At 31.8% G+C, this 20,786-nt stretch overlaps 2 protein-coding genes across 4 annotated transcripts; both read left to right on the top strand.

Moving 5' to 3' along the window:
• The first annotated feature begins 591 nt into the window (after positions 1–591).
• Positions 592–1,862, top strand: LOC111418678 (MAM domain-containing glycosylphosphatidylinositol anchor protein 1-like). Its single transcript, XM_071201058.1, has 5 exons — positions 592–676; positions 734–1,051; positions 1,187–1,357; positions 1,413–1,690; positions 1,752–1,862. The coding sequence occupies exons 1-5, from the start codon at positions 592–594 to the stop codon at positions 1,860–1,862; spliced, it is 963 nt and encodes a 320-aa protein (XP_071057159.1).
• LOC111418676 (GTPase-activating protein CdGAPr) lies at positions 1,767–19,436 on the top strand. 3 transcript variants are annotated; one of them, XM_071201035.1, is made up of 9 exons: positions 1,767–1,858; positions 1,907–2,073; positions 5,314–5,503; positions 5,560–6,124; positions 9,024–10,045; positions 11,807–12,083; positions 12,137–12,828; positions 15,226–17,050; positions 19,078–19,436. In XM_071201035.1, the coding sequence occupies exons 2-9, from the start codon at positions 1,969–1,971 to the stop codon at positions 19,148–19,150; spliced, it is 4,749 nt and encodes a 1,582-aa protein (XP_071057136.1). In that variant the 5' UTR covers positions 1,767–1,858; positions 1,907–1,968; the 3' UTR covers positions 19,151–19,436. The 3 variants fall into 3 exon arrangements, with proteins under 3 accessions (XP_071057136.1, XP_022907071.2, XP_022907070.2); XM_023051303.2 differs by lacking the exons at positions 1,767–1,858; positions 1,907–2,073 and adding an exon at positions 3,928–4,208; XM_023051302.2 differs by lacking the exons at positions 1,767–1,858; positions 1,907–2,073 and adding an exon at positions 4,944–5,129.
• Positions 19,437–20,786: the final 1,350 nt, after the last annotated feature.

Below are 20,786 nucleotides of genomic sequence, written 5' to 3'. Positions count from 1 at the left end.
ATTATTACCGATTCATTTCTCCCTTTTTAACCCTCAAAATGTTTAAATTAAAATTGGGGTTGCGAAAATCGTATTTGGTAATCTTGGATGCTAAATTGGAAGAGCCGAATTATACAATCCTACAGATTAATGCAATGTTAGTTATTTGATGATCATGTTAAGTTGTAATTTAACAAAAACGATATTTGTAATAATTAAAAAAATTTAAACGCAACATAACCTCAAATTATAAAATTTCGAATTAATTTTTTATTCTTTTGCAGGATAAAACCCACTCCTAGATATCACCGAGTGATGAACATGATTTTTAAGGTGGGTTAAATTGATTTCTATTAAAAATTAATATTTAATAATAATATATTTACTTACAATACAAAAGCAATTTAATGAGTACAAATTTTTAAACTAAAACACATTTTTTGTCCTTCAATTTTTTTCTCGAACCATTCCAAACTGATAAAATTCTCAAACAGGAAGTGGCCAGAGATGGACGGCCAGGAAACTGTTGTGCATTTGTGATAAGACAAATCACATTCATTTCAAGTTCGAAACAGACTCCAATTAGATCTCGCTTTATTTTTCTCAAAAATAATGAAAAAATTTGTTATTTTGTTTACGGTGATTACAATCGGGGTGGGATTATCTCAATATGGAACCATTAGGGAAAGGAGACGATGTAAATAAGATTAATTAGTTTATTTATTAATAAAATTTAGTTCTTTTTTTGTTGTAGCATGCCCAAGGTTGTATTTAACGAATGGGAGGGTGCGAAATAAGCCAAGAATTTTCGCACAATTTTCGTGCAACTCTGGTTATTTATTGATGGGAGAGCGTTACAGGAAATGTACCGATGGGAGATGGGACGGGAAGCTTCCGGTTTGCGTTAAACCTAGTTGCAAAAAACCACAATCATTTCAATTTGGAACGTTTTTCGAATCTTACAATGGGGCTGTTTTAACATTCTTTTGCATCCAAAATTACGTTTTACACGGGGCTAATTTTACTTATTGTGATGGAAAATCATGGAGTAGCTCTTTACCCGCTTGCGTTCGTAAGTAATTTTAAATTTATTAATAATTTTAAACAAATTTAAAATTAATGACATTTAATTCATATCAAAATGTCATTAAGAGATGGCGCTGACACATTAAAATTTTTAAACGTCAACTGTCAAAATTTTTTTTAGATGAAAATTCAAACGTTTCCGTTTCTTGCGATTTCGAAAAGCCGGATTTATGCGGATGGAGTCACAGTTTAAATCACGATTTTACTTGGGAACGTATTAATTTGAAAACGCCGAGTGGTCACGTGGGTACGGGGCCGAAACACGACCACACAAAAGGCGAAGGGGAATCAGGTAATTTTTTTTTCTAAATTAAATAGCTTTGTGTTTATTTTGTTGTTATTTTTAGGATATTACATGTATATTGAGTCGTCTTATAGAAACGAGAACGATACAGCAACCTTAATATCGCCCCTCCATGAGAAGCAATTCCAAAAAAAAACTTGTTTGGAGTTTTATTACCACATGTACGGAAGCGGGATAGGCCAATTAAAGTTATTTGTTAAATTTATAAATCAAGCGGGGTACTCGTTCGCTTGGAACCAAATTTTTGCAATCTCTGGAAATCAAGGTGATGTCTGGCATAGGGGGTTCGTCGATTTAGGGAATTTATATGATGATTTCCAAGTAATTATTTTATTCTTATTAATTTTTAATTATTTAATTGTTTAAAATTTGAAAATTTTAGGTTATATTCCAAGGAATTCGAGGAATTAACTATGTGAGCGACATTGCTATAGATGATGTTAAATTAATCGAAGATTGTATAATTGATGAATTAACCACAGCCACAACGTAATTAATTTTAACCTTTTCATCACCAAATTAACATTATTTTTGTAGGGAGACCATTGATACATCTACAATAGCTTTCGAATCATGCGAAAATCGCTGTTTTAAATCAAATGAGACTGCTACAGTGCCCCCATCGACCACGTCGTGTGATTGCGACGAAAATTGCCAAGATAGAAGCAGTTGTTGCCCCGACTTTGCTGTTTATTGCATTTCAGGTAATTTTTTTAGTTAATTTTTGGGGTTAATTCATTAATCTGATTTTAAAACGTAGAGTACACAACAGACAACGTCGAAGATGATGAAACAACCTCATCATCAATTATTGTCACCACTTTTAAACCTAATATTACACAAAAACCAATCGTTGAGCCAACAACTTGGAGTTTTACAAAAAAATCGTCGATAATTACAACAAGAAAGACGACGACACCTTTAAGTACAACTATAACTACTTTTAAAACATCAACTTTTAAACCAAAATTGATTTCTTCAACTTATTCACCAACTTATTCATATATGTCTTCATCAACTACTTCATCAACCTCATCAACTTCTACACCAACGTCCTCATCTACTTCTACATCAACTTCTTCATCAACTTCCTCATCTACTTCTTCATCAACTTATTCAACAGAATCAGAGAAAAAGTTTAAATATATTGATGATATAGCAACATTTCCAACAACTCAAAAAACCGGTATAAAAGAATTTGAAATCGAAAAATCGAAACCGTCGATTACGAAACCGGATAACACGTTAACCGTTAAAGTCGTTATCGTTTGTACCGCTGTTATTTTCGTCGTGTTAATTCTAATTTTTGTGTCAAGGAAGGTTTCTGTTGTTTCTTGCTTGAAAATGAAAAGAATGCGCAGTTCCAACGGCGATAGCCAAAGTGATGTGCGGTTTTTAACGGGCGATGAGGTTTTAGATTTTACATTGGCGACGCCGTCAAGTAGCAGAAATTATTAGGTTTTTAAAAAAATAAAAATTATTATATAAAGTTGAGGTGGGTGTTACGAGATGGCGCTTTTAAGTTTGAATTTTTTTGTAGTTTTTAATTATAATCGTGTTTTAATCATTAAATTAATATAAACGTAATTAATTCAATTAATTAATTTCATTTAATCCTAAAATTTAATATTTAAATAAGATATAAAATAAAATAAATTTTTTTTTAGGTTATGTCACATAAATTTGACAGTTTAATTTGCGTAAACTCAAGGTTTGTAAAGCGTATTGTAAAAGCGTAAACTTAAATAATTTAAATCGTTTAAAATAATAATTAAATTAAACTGTTGTGTGTATCGTGATTAAATAACATATTCTTTTAATTTAATATTTATAAAATCAATTTAATAATTATAGTGCAGGTTTTGATTAAGAGATGGCGCTGATGTAAGTATTTATTTAAATTATTCCTTTTTAATTGTTAATTAATTAAATAAACGTAATTATTAATTTAAATCTTTCAATAAATCGATACGAGTTAAATTATTTAAGAAAAATTAATTAATAAGTGTCAAATTGGAAATAAAATTGTTTGAGGTTATGTTAACCCACGTCAAAACAAACCGACGTTAATCGATTAATTTATCTTAAAACCACATTAATTGATTCAAAAATCGTTTTTATTACAACGAGTAACTTCATAAATCGTTCCGTAAGTATATTTACAATTAAAATTAACTAAAATAATAAAATAATTTTTTTTTAGGTTATGTCACTTTTTAAGAAACTTTTTCCTTTATTATTGGCCCCGAAATTGGTCGGAAATGCATCGAGGGGGTTCCACGGTTTAACAAGTACAATTAACGATACATTTTTTGGTTCGAAAGTGAATTTTTTGGTTCCGACGGTGGTGAATTTGCAACAATCATGTGGGTTTAAAATGAAGGGTCGCTTGAGGAAGCGCTGTAAAGATTGTTACTTTGTAATGCGAGAAGAACGCCTTTTCGTTATTTGCAACACCCATCGGAGACACAAACAGATGTCGATGGTTAAAGACCCGAAAAATACTTGGATTTTGTCGCACGCGACTCAAAGCAAAATTAGACCGTGGTGAAAAACAATTCATTTGTCATTATAATTAATTAGTTATTAATTAGATTTGATAATTATAAATAAATAAAATTAATTTTGAGTTTTAAATTAACACGGATAGATGGCGCGTCATTTTCGTAACCTCTCGGGTAATTTCGTTTTAAACGTCAAAACTCGTTGTAATGGCGGCTTGGTTTCGTGTTTCCGATGTAAATGTGTGTTAGTTTCGTTTTTTGGGTTAAATTGGGGCGTTTTCGGGGCGAAAATGCGACGGATTTTTAACCGGGGGATGTTCGCTTTGGTGTAACAAGTAAGTTTTGTTCCGTTTTAATCGTTTGAGGGGCGCAATTTTTTCGTTTGTTTTTTTGAGGGGGTCAAACAGCGTTTTTATTTTCCTAAATAATTCGTTGATTTAATTATTTTTTTGATAATCCGTTTCGATTTATCGCGTTTTGACGCGATTTATCTTATTTTGTGAATTAATTTGATGCTTTTGGGGTTAATTTTGATTTCGGGTCGTTGTCTGCGTGTTAAAATTTTTTTTTGAGGTTATGTTGACTCTTCTCATGAATATTCAGTTCCAATTAAAATAAAACGAGTAAACAGGAAATGTAATGACGTTTTGGATGTAGGAAAATAAAACGGCTTTAATTTAATGCGTCTTTATTATTTGGTAAAAAAAAATTAAAAAAATGAGACATAACCTAAAATGTTTTTTAATTTTTTTGAGGTTATTTTTTTTCGTTGTATTTTTATTTCGGTTCACTTCGGGTATTCTTTGGCACATTGCCCGCGGAATTTTAGACGTTCCCAGACCCGCGGACGTCGTCCACTCCTCTTTTTTAGGGGGCCTTCGTTAAAACGCGAAATGAAACTAAGAAATTTATGCTGCGTAAGTTTTTCTTTTTTGAATTTCCCGCCGGGGCGAAACCGCCCCATATCGATTTCCCCCACTTTATCCCTTAAAAATAATCGAGGCGCCTCTGACGCATCAGCTGATTTTCACTAAAACAAATGGTGATTAAAAAAAAAAATGAATCACGCTTTTTTAGCGTCCTTTTTGAGTCGTTTGAATGAAACTAACGCAATGTTGGGTTGAGTAATTCGTTTTCGTAACGTTTTTGGGGTGATTAAGAGAAATTTTGGGTTTGGTGGGGAAGAAATCGTTAAATAAATGTGTATAGCTGTGATGAGGCGAGTTTTTAGCGGATTTGAATCTTTGGTTTGCGCTGTAAGTTCTTTTCGAATCGAATTTTTATTTATTTTTGGTGTATCGGGAGGGTTTTTGACCTAAATTTGCAACGCGAATCGTTTACGAGCCACTAAAACACATGTTTATTATACAATTTGAAGCTAAATTTAATCCTACAACATAACCTATTTATACTTTATCCATTTAAATATCATTTTTTTAGGCGTTATGCAGTGAGGTTTACGAAATGCAGATATCGGAGACGGCTTCCGGAGTTCCGGATGTGGGATCCGAGCAATGCCGGTTCCCGAAACTCGAAGAATGCGCCCATTTCCACTATGAAAAAGTCCAATTACCTCCTTTAGAAGTTTCCCTTCACTCACCGATGGATAAAAGCTTGCATTCGCATAATAGTAAGCAAAAAGTTTTTATTGTATCATCTTTTAATAACAATTAAATTAATTTTTAGGTTCTGATCACCAAGAAAACGAAGAATATTACACCCTCCAAGTAACCTCAGGCGACGAATGTTGGTTATTACAACGCACCGTTGAGAATTTTCGTTTATTCGACGCCCAACTCCACCAGTGCATTTACGACAGGAAAATTTCTCATCTTCCCAACCTCTCGGAGCCTCAAAGTCTGGAGCGAGACCCCGAACACGTCCTCGATTCTTATTTAAGGGAGTTTTGTTCGATCGCTAACAACTCATTAAATTGTGGCCCCGTTTTGAATTGGCTTCAAATGGATAATCGAGGGCACCGATTGTTGGTGCCGAGCGAGGAGAGTCGGTCGATTAATACTCCGGCGGTTGCGGCTGCTTATAGCGTTAGAAGATACGTGTCCCAAGCGAGAGATGAACTCGATTTGGAGGTGGGGGATATGATTTCGGTGATTGATATGGCGAGTCCTGGCGAATCGGTTTGGTGGAGAGGAAAGAGGGGGTTTAAAGTTGGATTTTTTCCGCAACATTGTGTTCATATCATCGGGGAGAAAGTGCCCAGGAATATGCCGTTACCACCACCTGTAGTTGGGTGAGTCGTTTTATTATGTATTTTTAATCTAGATGAAAAAAAAATTATTTTTGAGGTTATTTCCGATAATAATTAATTGATTTTTGATCTAGATTAAAATCCTTTAACATATATTGCGATTATATTTAGAAATTACTGTAATTTGGGTTACTTCCGGTTGTTAAGTTCCGGTTTTATTACTCTTCTGCGATCTAATAACGAATACAGAGGTCGAACAAATCCGAACTAATCCGAGCAATTCCGAACAAACCCGAGCGAACCCGAACGATCTTTACTTCGTAATACTACCTTATGTATACAAAATCAAGGGTCATTTTCACTAATTTATACAAAATAAATAATAATAGGCGGATTTTACTGGTAGGAATTTTTTATCTAGAAGAAAAAAAAAGAAGATCGGTTGAAAATTGGTCTAAATAGTTACATTTTACTTTACTTGAGAATAGCTTAAAAACGGCTTAAAATTGGGGTTACTGCTATAGAAATTGCAAATCTGTAATGGTGACTATTCATAAAAACACTTTTTGGATTATTTAAGAAATTGTCCTTCATATAAACACTTTTGGATATTATTTTTGAATAGTCAAGAAAGTACTTAAGCCAATAAAGAATTACAAGGTGGTATAACACCCTTTAAAAAGGTGTTAAAAGGATTTTGGCAGCAATATTTCGTCTTCTATAAGAAGGAACTGCCTCATTGACAATATCTAGTCTTCTGCCAACAATATTTCGTGTTCTGCTAGTAGTATTTAGTCTTCTGGCAGAAGTATTTCGTCTTCTGGTAGCAGTATTTTGTCTTCTATAAGAAGGAACTGCCCCATTGATAATATCTAGTCTTCTGCCAAAAGATTTAAGCTTCTGGCAGCAGTATTTAGACTTCTGTCGACAATATTTAAATTTCTATCAGCAGTATTTAGTCTTCTGCCAACAGTAATTTGTCTTCTGATAGCAGTGTTTTCTTCTATAAAAAGGAACTTAACCATATCTTCTTTCAGCACTATCTAGTGGTTTGACTTCTGTTGGCAGTATTTAGATTTCTACCAGCATTATTTAGTTCTTTTCCAGCAGTATTTCGTTTTTTGGAAGCAATGTTTCCTTCTATAAAAAAGAATTGTACCTTTCGCCATATCTACTCTTCTTTCAGTACTATCTAGTCTTTTGCCAACACTATTTCGACATCTAGTAGCAGTATTTAGTCTTCTGTCAGCAATATTTAATCTTCTTCCAGCCGTATTTAATTTTCTGGTAACTGCGTGTAGTCTTTTACAAGGAGGATCTGCTCCATTAACAATGTCTAGTCTTCTGACAGCAGTACACGGTCTTCTGCCAACAATATTTAGTGTTCTGTCAGCAGTATATCGTCCTCTTGCAGCAATATTTCGTCCATTTTCAGCCGTATTTAGACTTTTGGAAACTGTGTGTAGTCTTCTATAACAGGGATCTGCGCTATTAACAATATCTAGCGTTCTGGCAGCAGTAAATGGTCTTCTGCCAGCAGTTTTTCGTCTTCTGCCAATAGTATTTAGTGTTCTATAGGCTATATCTAGTTTTCCAGCGGTATTTTTCGTCTTCTGAGAGCAATATTTCGTGTTCTGCCAGCAGTATTTCGTATTTTGTTTTCTGGAAACCGTGTGTAGTTTTCTATAAGGAGGATCTGCCCTATTAACAATATCTAATCTTTTGCCAGCCGTGTTTAGTCTTTTTCCAGCAATATTTAGTCTCTCTAGCAGTATTTAAGCTTTTGTCAGCAGTATTTATGCTTTTGGTAGCAGTATTTAGTGTTGTGGCGGCAGTATTTAGTCTTTCAGCAGTATTTCAATTTCTGGCAGTCATATTTAGTCTTCTGGTAACTGTGTGTAGTCATCTGTAAGAAGGATCTGCCCCATTAACAATATCTAATCTTGTGCCAGCAGTGTTTAGTCTTTTTCCAGCAGTATTTAGGCTTTTGCCAGCAGTATTTATGCTTCTGGTAGCAGTATTCAGTGTTGTGTCGGCAGTATTTAGTTTTTCAGCAGTATTTTATCTTCTGGCAGTGATATTTAGTCTTCTGGTAACTGTGTATAGTCATTTGTAAGAAGGATCTACCCCATTAACAATATCTAATTTTCTGCCAGCAGTGTTTAGTCTTTTTCCAGCAGTATTTAGTCTTTTTCCAGCAGTATTTAGTCTTTTTTCAGCAGTATTTAATCTTTTTCCAGCAGTATTTAGGCTTCTGCCAGCGATATTTCCGTTTCTACCAGCAGTATTGCGTTTTCTGCCAGTAGTATTTCGTCTCTTGCTAGCAATATTTAGTCCATTAGCAATATCTAGTATCTGCCAGCAGAAATTAGGCATATGGCGTAACAACCAAAACTTTTCTACCTCTAGCCACCCTCCTCCATACTTGAACACCCAAAAGATCACGTGTATTTCATTCTATCCAAGGTTCTTTTTGACAACCTCTCTCTCTCTATTCTCGCCGCAATTAATTTACCAAGATAAAGGTTACTTCCGGTTACTAACTTCCGCTTTTAATTAAATTTTAATAATTTAGATTTGATAAAGTATCGATTAATATTAAATAAACCTAAATTCCGCAAATTATTTTTAAGAATAACTCATATTTGGGTTACTTCCGGTTATCAATTTCCGGTTATCAAAAATTAATTATTCAAATTCAACGAACTTTTAATTCTTACAATAAAATTATTCTCGCTCAAATGATTTTTTTTAATTTTAAAAATAACAAAAATTAAGGGTACTTCCGGTAACTAATTTCCGGTTATTAACTTCCGGTTTCTATTTTTGAAGATAAACCCGCCGTGTTTGGGCTCATTTTAATCAGCTTTTAATTTTAAGCAACATTACTTTTATAAAAATCACATTTAATTAATTTTTTTAAATTTATTTATTTTTTTAGATCTTTGGTTGTGAGCCCCATGAAACCCGTTCTCCGCAAACACGGCAAATTAATCGCATTCTTTCGAAGTTTCATTTTAAACCGGCCATCCCGCCGCCGATTAAAGCAATCGGGAATTCTAAAGGAGCGCGTTTTCGGTTGCGATCTCGGCGAACATCTATCGAACAGCGGAAATAACGTTCCGACAGTTTTGAGATGTTGCGCCGAGTTCATCGAAAAAAACGGCATCGTAGACGGCATCTATCGACTCTCCGGGGTAACTTCGAACATCCAAAAGCTACGCAACGCCTTCGACGAGGATCGAATCCCTAATTTATACACGGAAGAAATTTTACAAGACATCCATTCGGTTGCTTCGCTTCTTAAAATGTATTTCCGGGAGCTTCCAAACCCTCTTTGCACTTATCAGTTGTACCAAAGCTTCGTTAACGCCGTTCAAGGTTGTAACCCGGCTGTTAGAAGTTCCGATACCGATCACGAGAGGTTGTTAAAAATGAGAGAGGCGGTCCAAAAATTACCCCCACCTCATTACCGGACGTTAGAGTATTTAATGCGACATCTCGCGAGAGTTGCAAAACATGGAAATCGAACCGGGATGACCACGAGGAACGTTGCGATCGTTTGGGCGCCGAATTTGTTACGATCCGAAGAGTTGGAAGGAGGCGGAGTCGCCGCGCTTCAAGGAGTTGGGGTCCAAGCCGTCGTCACGGAATATTTAATTTGTTACACTGACTTAATATTTTGCGATCGACTCCCCGCTTCAGTTACAACAGCTTTAAATTTGAACAAATCTCATCAAATTCATCACCAATTCCCGATTGAGAATGTGATTTCTTCCCCGAAACGGGGAAGACCCAAAAGCTTAGCGATTTCCACCCCCACTAAATTAATCACTTTGGAGGAGGCGCGAAATAAACATCACCAATTAAATCGAGGGGATGATTGTGGGGGGTACATCGAGGTTGGAGGAGGCCCCAAGAATTTGCCGAAGAAGTATCATACGATTATTGAGTTACCAAGTGGTGAGGATTTAAATTTAATTAATTTAATTTTTCCTCAAAGACTGCGATATTTTTTTTATAACGTAGAATTTTGAGCTGATTCTGAAACTGTCTTCAGTTTTTCTTCATCACGTCCAGTTTTCACATTAATAATTTTTAATTATATTAATTATTGAGGTTATGATTTAGTAGTTTTTTAATGAACGTAGCCTAATCCGTTAAAATTTAATTTTTTCGAGGTTGGCACTAATTTATTCACTAATGTCAAAGTAAAAAAAGCTAACCTCAAAATTATGTTTACGCGTTTTTCGTTAATAATATTTAATTTATTCTTATTATAAACGATTTTAAAATGTTTTAAGGGTTTATTAATCAATTTAATCGTACTTAGCTTCAATTTAATCAATAAAATGAAGTTTTAATTTGAGGAAAAACAAGAAAAATTAATTGTTGTAGCCTGTATAACTACAAAATGTCACTTGTAAACAAATATAAACAAAATGACGTTTTAATATGTCACCTGTCATGTTCTTGAAGACGTCGGTCGACTCCTACAATAAAAAGTTAGGTTAGAAACTGTCAAATGTCAAAATTAATATGTATTCCCTTATATCACATTATGCAACTCTATGAATGTTGGAAATAATTTTATTTCTACTAATAATTATCGTAAAACCCATGAAAAATGCTTTAATTTGATACCAAACATGATATATTTGGGTTAAAACTAAAAAAAGATAGGTTAGAAACTGTCAAATGTCAAAATTAAATATAACGATTTTATAACGAAAAAGAAATTTACTTACTTTTTTAGCATAAATGGACAGAAAATTAAAAATGCTTTAAAATGAGCCCAAACTCGACTTATTTATCTCAAACCGTTATCAAGATATCTTAATTTTTACCAAAAAAAAATGGTGGTTATTTGACATTTGACACTTTCTAACCTAGCTTTTTTATTTTTTAACCCAACATATCATGTTTGGTATCAAATTAAAGCATTTTTGGTTCTTATTAAAATCATGTTAATATTTATCAAAAAAATCGTTGTTTAATTTTGACATTTGACAGTTATTAACCCAACTTTTTTATTTTTTAACCCAAATATATCGTGTTTGGTATCAAATTAAAGCATTTTTGATTCTTATTAAGACCATCACAATATTTATCAAAAATCATTATATTTAATTTTGACATTTTACACTTTCTAACCTAGCTTTTTTATTTTTTAACCTAAGTATATCGTGTTTGGTATCAAATGAAAGCATTTTTGATTCTTATTAAGATCATTTCGATACTTATTAAAAATCGTTATATTTAATTTTGACATTTAACAGTTTCTAACCTAACTTTTTTATGTTTTAACCTAAATGTGTCATGTTTGGTATCAAATGAAAGCATTTTTGATTCTTATTATGATCATTTCAATATTTACGAAAAAATCGTTATATATAATTTTGACATTTGACAGTTATTAACCCAACTTTTTTATTTTTTAACCCAAATATATCGTGTTTGGTGTCAAATGAAAGAATTTTTGATTCTTATTAAGATCATTTCAATATTTATCAAATTTCATCATCAAAAATTGTTATATATTGGTAAAATAATATTGATTTCAGTGAATTTAATGTTTATACTTATACTTGGTATCATACTTTTGGCGATTTCTCTAAAACTGAAGAAAAACTTAACACAGTTTCAGAATCAGCTTAAGATCAATCTTCGAGTTTTTTCTTATAAACTAGTATTATTAATTTAATTTAACTAATTTCGTTTTAGGGAGAAAGAGACACTCTTCCGGGTGGAGATCTTTTTTCTCAAAGAGCCGATACAGCTCTCAAAATACTTTGCCAAAAAGCCGGAAAGCTTCAACTCCGGGTGTTATAACAGCAGAAAAAAATTTGACCGATGCCACGTTATTAGAAGCCAAAAGGAAGTTGAGATCGGTTAAATCAGCTGAAAGTTTAACATCCGGTGTCTCAGAAATCCCCCAAAACAACGAAATTGATAGTTTAGGCCCTTTACAAAGTTTACAAAAAGCTCCAGGACATAATAGGTTAAATTAATTAATTAAATTAATTAAAACAAAATTAACTGAATTAATTTTAGGTCTGTTTCTCATGATTCATATTTCGACCTCCTCCAAACTTCGTCTCAAAACAACTCTGAAGGATCTTTACTCGATTTGAGCGAGATCCAATTAAATTTCGATCTGGAAGAATCGGAAATGAGGATCTTCTCAGAAGACGAAAGCTTGGTTAGTTCCCCACGGATCGTCCAAAAAGACCCATCATACCGTCGTTATTTATCCCGCCCCATCAACCCGACATCGTCATCCCCGAAAAAGCAACCCCGCGTCGTCGTCTCCCCCGAATCGATATCATCGCGGAAACGAACCCGCCTCGAAGACCAATTATCCGACATCCAATACATCGATTGTGGCACCCCCGACAACAACATCCCCCAATCGAATTCGTGCTTAATTGAGCCTACCATCACGACGGCCGTTGTGCATCAAATTCCGGAGATTGAGAAAGTTGAGCCGAAAAGTAAGAGTCCTCGGAGTTGCCCCGATTTAGAAAGTAAGGTTAAAAGGCAAAGTTTGAATTTGGACGAGAGGAAATTGATGGTTGCCGGGGAAGGAATGGTAAAGTCTTCCACCGATATCGATTTGGGGGCCAAATTATTAACGCCAACCCCGCAATCTCCGGGTTATAAACGCTTGAATGAGTCGAATGGAAGCAGTCCGATCGATTTTAACCCCGCGGAGTTGTTTTATCAACAATTAAAAGCTAGTTTTGGTGAGTACAATTTTTATTTTGACGTTAATTTTTGAGGTTACGATTTGGTAATTTTTTAATGAACGTAGCCTAATTCGTTAAAGTTTAATTTTTTCGAAGTTGGCACTAATTTATTCATTAATGTTTAACTAATATTTAATTTATTTTTATTATAAACTATTTTAAAACGTTTTAAGCGTTTATTAATCAATTTAATCAAACTTAGCTTCAATTTAAACAAAATGAAGTTTTAATTTATCAAATTTGTCACATTAGAAAATGAGAAAATGTCACTTGTAAAGCTAGAAATGTCAGAAATAGAAACTTAAAATATGTTAATAAAAAATGACATTGATGTGTCACTTCACAAATGTCACTTGTCAATGTCATGTTCTCGAAGTCGTCGGTCGACTCTGAGCATAAAATGTCAAAATTAATAAGTATATCACATTATGCAGCTCTATGAATGTTAGAAATAAAATTAAAACTAGAAACTTGGGAGTTCTCGCCGCGTGGCATAACCTCAAAGTTTCTAGTTTTAATTTTATTTCAACTAACAGTCGCCGTAAAACCCGTTAAAATTGCTTTCATTTGATATCAAACACGATATATTTGGGTTAAAGTTAGGTTATAAACTATCAAATGTTAAAATTAAATATAACGAAAAAAAAATTTTGGTTACAAAGATGTTCTTTTTTTAACATAAATGAATAGAAAACTAAAAATGCTTTAAAATGAACCCAAACTCGATTTATTTATCTCTAACCGTTATCGAGATATGTGAATTTTTACCAAAAACAAAATGGTGGTCATTTGACATTTGACAGTTTCTAACCTAACTTTCTATTTTTTGATCCAAACATATTGTGTTTGGTATCAAATGACAGCATTTTTGAGTCTTATTAAGATGATTTCAATATTTATCAAAGAATCGCTATATTTAATTTTGAAATTTGACAGTTCCTAACCTAACTTTTTTATTTTTTAACCTAAATATGTCATGTTTAGTATCAAATGACAGAATTTTTGATTCTTATTAAGATCATTTCAATATTTGTCAAAAATCTTTATATATTATTTTGACATTTGACAGTTTTTAACCTAACTTTTTTATGTTTTAACCAAAGTATATCGTGTTTGGTATCAAATGAATGCATTTTTGATCCTTATTAAGATCATTTCAATATTTTTCCAAAATCGTTATATTTAATTTTGACATTTGGCAGTTTCTAACCTAACTTTTTTATTTTTTAACCTAAATATGTCATGTTTAGTATCAAATGAAAGCATTTTTGATACTTATTAAGATCATTTCAATATTTGTCAAAAATCGTTATATATAATTTTGACATTTGACAGTTTTTAACCTAACTTTTTTAACACAAATATGTTATTATATATGTTTAGTATCAAATGAAAGCATTTTTGATTTTTATTATGATCATTTCAACTTAGGTTAGAAACTGTCAAATCTCAAAATTAAATATAATGATTTTATAACGAAAAAAAATTTTTTTTGCTTATAAAGGTGTTCTTTTTTTATTTTAACATAAATGGATTAAGAACTAAAAATGCTTTAAAACGAACCCAAACTCGACTTATTTATCTTTAACCGTTATCGAGATATCTTAATTTTTACCAAAAACATGGCGATTATTTGACATTTGACAGTTTCTAACCTAACTTTTTATTTTGAAATCCAAATATAATATGGTGTTTGGTATCAAATGAAAGCATTTTTGATTTTTATTAAAATCATTTTAATATTTATCAAAAATCGTTATTTTTAATTTTGACATTTAACAGTTTCTAACCAAATTTTTTCATTTTTTAACCCAAATATATCATTTTCTGTAAGTTGTAATTTTTTAATGACCGTAGCCTAATGCGTTAAAGTTTAATTTTTTCGAGGTTGGCATTAATTTACTTACTAATGTCAAAGTAAAAAAAGTTAACCTCAAAATTAATATTAAATTTTTGTCTTATAAACGATTTTAAAATGTTTTAAGCGTTTATTAATCAATTTAATGGAATAATTCAAGAATAACAAGATCTCCTAAAAATCGGCGATTTTTTTTTAATTAATAAAAAATAACCTAAAAAAGACGTTTATAAAAAAAAAAAATGTGAGGTTACGATTTAGTAATTTTTTAATGAACGTAGCCTAATCCGTTCAAATTTAATTTTTTCGAGATTGGCACTAATTTATTTACTAATGTCAAAGTAAAAAAAGCTAACCTCAAAATTATTTTTACGCTTTTTTCGTTAATAATATTTAATTTATTCTTATTATAAACGATTTTAAAACGTTTTAAGCGTCTATTAATCAATTTAATCAAACTTCGGATCAATTTAAACAGTAAAATGAAGTTTGAATTTGTCAAAATCTAAGTGTTTACGTCAATTTTTCTTTTTTAGAGGAAAAACACCAAGAAAACGTATACGAAAACTTCTCCCCCGTGTTAATATCGAAGCCTGCGAAATCTCCGACGTACGAAAACGTTTTAACAACAATCAGCATAACCTATAAGTCCCCCACGAAGCGATTCTCGAACACCCCGCTGCTACAACCCCAATTAACTCAAAGCAATCAAAGTTGTAGCAGCTCAACAAACGATCTTTCTATTTATGAGGACGTTTCGGTGAATATAACGGAAAAAGCTCCAGTTCCGATTGAGCCGTTAGCGGTTCTTCCGACTCAAGAAGCGAATCAGCCGGAAATAGAAATCGAGAAGGATCGGAAAAGCGAGCAAAGACCGAAAAGTTTGAGCGCTCTCGAAGATTTAAAAGGAAATTTAAGCACCTCCGCCGTTTGTAACTCACGAAGCGAAGCTAGGACTTTAAGTTCAAACAACGAAACTTTATTAAAGAGTTCCGAAACGACTCTAAACTCGAATTCTTCAGTTTCTTCTTCGGAATTTAACGCAAACATGACGAATTCAACGACGAGTTCGAGCTTATTCCAACAAAAGGATGCTTCTGAGTTGAGTATGAGCGAGGTTGGGGCGAGTTCTTCCGAAAATTTAACTGGAAATCAATTTAGTTGCCCCATAACGCCCACCCAAAACAGTTTAAGCCCTAATGTGAGCCAAAATGAGTCATCAGAAATCGAAGGGAGGATGGATAAAAGGAAATCAAGCGAAACTTTGGACGAAGAAAACGTTATTTATCAACAAGTTAAATATTTTAGGAGATCAATTCACGAAATTAACGCTTTATTGGAGCTTGGGGGTAACAAAAACGATTTAGATGGGCACATTTACGAGAATGTCGATGATAAAGTTGATTTAATCGAGGTTAAAGATGATCAAGATGTCCAAATGGAGTTAAAAGAGGAAATTGAAGAGGATGTTTTGGAGAAAGTCGACGTGAAGTTGTTAAAAAAAAATTTTGAGGTTAATTCGACTCAAAATTTGAATCAAAATTCGAAATTGAATCCGCCGTGTGTTCGATTAAGGAATTTAAAGCATACAGTTAAAACGAGATCGTTGGATGAAAACGATTTTAATAAAGAGGTGTTTGAAAAAAACCCGGATGACGATGATTCGTCGTCGGTGCCACGAAGGAAATCGTTGGACGAAGAGAATTTGTCGTTTTCAACGTTGAAAAGTGAAGAAATTGAGGAGGATAAAAAAATTGGATTGGTTAAGGTTGAGCAAAAATTGAATCGCGAAAGAATCGAAAAGTACAAAGAGGAACGCAGGAAAGTGTTGCATGAGAAGTATCGTTCGGAAAGTTTTAAAGAGGATAAAGATGTGTTATTGAGCAGGTTAAAATTGAAAAGGAATTCGGAAAAAAATCGATTTCCTTTCGATGAGATGGAAGAAATTGAAACTAATTTGGAAAAGAAAATTGATAACGAAAGGATAGAATCTCCACCAATTAATTTAGAAACGAAAAGTTGTGGATTAAAAAGTTTGACGGCGAAATTTGAGTCTCAAATTTTAGATTCTCCGCGAAGGAAAGTTAATGTTTCTGATGGATGTCTTGGAGATGGGAGTGGGGGTAGTTGTGATAATAATAGTGGTGGTGAGACGACGACATCGACAAAGTTGGATGTGTCAGAAGAAATTTTAAGGAATCGTAGGAATGGGAATGAATTTTTGGGTGGTTTGGTGAGGTGTTCGAGACGAAGACACACGTTCGATGCCAGGGAAAGGGAGGGGACGGCTCCACCGGAAATTGGAGATGAAAAAGCGGGGTTGGTTGGATCGAGGAGGAGTGTTGATGCGAAATCTCCAAGGTAAGATTTCAAAATCATTGGAACGGGCGTTAAATTCCCTTCAATTTAATACCAAACTCGATCAATTTATTTTAAATACTTTAAAAGATAACCTTAATTTTGTTAAAATCCAAGATGGCGGGTTGTCAAATTATTTTTTTTGTGTCATCAATTGAAAGGTGTCGTTTCTAACAAATTACAAACGTCATTTGAAAGGTGTAAATGTAAAAAATATTATTTTTGAAATGTGATGACGTTTTAATATGTCACCTGTCATGTTATGTTAGAAACTGTCAAATATACTGTCAATATTAATATGTATTTCCTTATATCACATTATGCAACTGTATGAATGTTAGAAATAAAATTAAAACTAGAAACTTGTGGGTTATGCCGCGCGTCGAGACGCGCGGCATAACCTCAAAGTTTCTAGTTTCAATTTTATTTCTACTAACAGTCGCCGTAAAACCCGTCAAAATTGCTTTCATTTGATATCAAACACGATATATTTGGGTTAAAATTAGGTTATAAACTGTCATATGTCAAAATTAAATATAACGAGAAAAAAATTTTGGTTACAAAGATGTTCTTTTTTTAATATAAATGAATAGAAAACTCAAAATGCTTTAAAATGAACCCAAACTCGATTTATTTATCTCTAACCGTTATCGAGATATGTTAATTTTTACCAAAAACAAAATGGCGGTTATTTGACATTTGACAGTTTCTAACCTAACTTTCTATTTTTTGTTCCAAACATATTGTGTTTGGTATCAAATGACAGCATTTTTGAGTCTTATTAAGATGATTTCAATATTTACTAACAATCATCGTAAAACCCGTCAAAAATGCTTTAATTTGATACCAAACATGATATATTTGAGTTAAAACTAAAAAAAGTTAGGTTAGATACTGTCAAATGTCAAAATTAAATATAACGAAAAAGAAATTTAATTACTTTTTTAACATAAATGAACAGAAAATTAAAAATGCTTTAAAATGAACCCAAACTCGACTTATTTATCTCTAACCGTTATCAAGATATCTTAATTTTTATCAAAAAAAAATGGCGATTTGACATTTGACAGTTATTAACCCAACTTTTTTATTTTTTAACCTAAGTATATCGTGTTTGGTATCAAATGAAAGCATTTTTGATTCTTATTAAGATCATTTCAATATTTATTAAAAATCATTATATTTAATTTTGACGTTTGACAGTTTCTAACCTAACTTTTGGTATCAAATGAAAGTTCATTTTTGAAATGAACATAATAAGAATCAAAAATGCCTTAATTTGATACCAAACATGATATGTTGGGTTAAAAAATTAAAAAGTTAGGTTAGAAACTGTCAAATGTCAAATAACCACCATTTTTTTGCAAAAATTAATATATCTCGATAACGGTTAGAGATAAGTAAGTCGAGTTTGGGTTTATTTTAAAGCATTTTTAATTTTCTGTCCATTTATGTTAAAAAATAATATCCTTTATGACCAAAAAATTTTGTTCTTGACGATATAATTGACATTTCAAAAGGATACTGACCTTACCTAACATTCTTTCCCGAGATGATTGACAATTTGTAAACAAAACTACCCTTCCATAATATTTTTTTCCCGAATGATTGACGTTTTGTATAATTGTGCAGGCCGTTTTCGAAGACATCGGCCGCCCCGCGATAGATTAACCTTAAACGTCTTTTAACAAGTGACGCAATTGGTTTTTTTTGGTTGGTACAAATGTAATACAACTTCACTTTGACTTTAATTTTTTTAACCGTAAATATATTTGATTAGTGACATTTATAAATTGACAAGTGACTCAATTGGTATTTTTTTTTATTTTTGGGTTGGTACAAACTTAATAAAACGTCACTTTGACTTTAATTTTTTTTAACCCTAAATATCTTTTGACAAATGACGTTTATAAAGTGACAAATGGCACAATTGGTGACTTTTTTTTGGGGGGCTGGTACAAATTTAATACGTCACTTTGAGGTTAATTTTTTTTTTCTTTTTTAATAATTAATTTGATTTAATTTTGTAGGAAAGAAAAGACTTCACCGTCTCTCTGCATTAAAGACATGAAGGCAATCTTCGAATCTAAGTCCCAACAGTGATCTACAGCGTAAGATATTATGACCAAATCATTAATATATAACATTAATTATAAAATAAAGTAATTAAAAAAAAATAGTTAGGAGTTTCATCAGACCGACAAATATTTATCTTTAATTTTTAATAACATTTTTTATTTTATTTAAACATTTCTCTTCACCGAGTTTATCTGTTGTTTTTTTTTTTTCTTTTTTTCCATTTTTTTACTCATCCAATCATAATTTTGTTTTATTATTTTATTATTATTATTATTATAGTTATTATCTATTAAAGACTGTTATACATTTCTTTCTTTTTTGCTATTAATTAATTAATGAATTAACGACAAGTTGTGCGTGGTAGTATTATTTGAAATTAAAATAAAAAAGAGATGATATAAAAATATAAATAATAAATATATTTTTTCTCTTTACACCAAAAAAGTTTGGTTGCTTTAGAAAAATGGCAGCGATCGTAAAAAGAAAATAATTAAAATAATTAAATATATAGCTAAAAGAAGAATTAGAATTTTTGAATATTGTTATTAAATATTATTAAAAAATGGAGTGAATCTATATATTAATATTATATATTTGAAAAAATAAAAAAAAATAAATTTTAATATTTAAAATAATAGACAATAACATAAATAAATCAGTTTTCCGTTTTTTATACCATTTTTTATATACAATTTTTTTCTTTTTCGCTTTGGAGTATAGCTTTAAAACAAAATGAAATATTTATTTGAATTAATTAATTAATCACCTTAAAAAGTGTAAATATAGTTTTCTTTTTTGTTGTAATTTTTTTCGGACTTTGTATCACAAAAATTAATTTTTTTATTAAAAAAAAAATGTAAATATGTAACTACGCTTTATATATATATATTTGAAAAAGTATATTAATTTTCAGTTTTGTTAAATAAATTTCGTGTAAAGCAAAAAGTTCGTTTTCATTTTAACTTTCTTTTTTGTATAATTGGTGTTTACTGTTTTGAAATCGTAAGTTTTACGGGTTTTACATTAGCCGAGTTTCGAACCATCATTTGTTTATCAAGTAGCGCCATCTATTATTCACACGTTGAATTATTGCCAAAATAGGATTGGTTGGAAACTCGGCTAATGAAAAAAGTATACCGGGTGTCTCAAATAAATATTGAAAATTCGATTTTTCGGGACGAAATTTTTTAAAATTTATATTCTATTTGAATCACCCGGTATAATTTTCTCATTAGCCGAGTTTCGAACCATCGTTTGTTTATGAATTAGCGCCATCTATTATTCACACACTGAATTATTGCCGATATTAAATTGGTTCGAAACTCGGCTAAGGAAAAAAGTATACCGAGTGGCTCAAACAAAACTTGAAAATTTGATTTTTCGGGACGAAATTTTTTAAAATTTATATTCTATTTGAATCACCCGGTATAATTTTTTCATTAGTCGAGTTTCGAACCATCGTTTGTTTATAAATTAGCGCCATCTATTATTCACACGCTGAATTATTGCCAATATTGGATTGGTTCGAAACTCGGCTAAGGAAAAAAGTATACCGGGTGGCTCAAACAAAAATTGAAAATTCGATTTTTCGGGACGAAATTTTTTGAAATCCATATTCTATTTGAATCACCCGGTATACTTTTTTCATTAGCCGAGTTTC

This window comes from Onthophagus taurus, unplaced genomic scaffold (assembly GCF_036711975.1).
Source record: "Onthophagus taurus isolate NC unplaced genomic scaffold, IU_Otau_3.0 ScKx7SY_16, whole genome shotgun sequence".
In the NCBI taxonomy this organism is placed as follows: Eukaryota; Metazoa; Arthropoda; class Insecta; order Coleoptera; family Scarabaeidae; genus Onthophagus; species Onthophagus taurus.
This window is presented reverse-complemented; position numbering and strand designations above follow the sequence as displayed.

What these genes read in the sequence shown, in the direction of transcription:
- LOC111418678 (XM_071201058.1), top strand. Translation starts at nt 592, where the DNA reads ATGAAAAAATTTGTTATTTTGTTTACGGTGATTACAATCGGGGTGGGA. An exon ending in CATTAGGGAAAGGAGACGAT is followed by an intron (nt 677 to 733) that starts GTAAATAAGATT and finishes TTTTTGTTGTAG; the next exon opens with CATGCCCAAGGTTGTATTTA. An exon ending in AAAAGGCGAAGGGGAATCAG is followed by an intron (nt 1,358 to 1,412) that starts GTAATTTTTTTT and finishes TGTTATTTTTAG; the next exon opens with GATATTACATGTATATTGAG.
- LOC111418676 (XM_071201035.1), top strand. Translation starts at nt 1,969, where the DNA reads ATGAGACTGCTACAGTGCCCCCATCGACCACGTCGTGTGATTGCGACG. An exon ending in TGCTGTTTATTGCATTTCAG is followed by an intron (nt 2,074 to 5,313) that starts GTAATTTTTTTA and finishes TCATTTTTTTAG; the next exon opens with GCGTTATGCAGTGAGGTTTA. An exon ending in GATTATTGAGTTACCAAGTG is followed by an intron (nt 10,046 to 11,806) that starts GTGAGGATTTAA and finishes ATTTCGTTTTAG; the next exon opens with GGAGAAAGAGACACTCTTCC.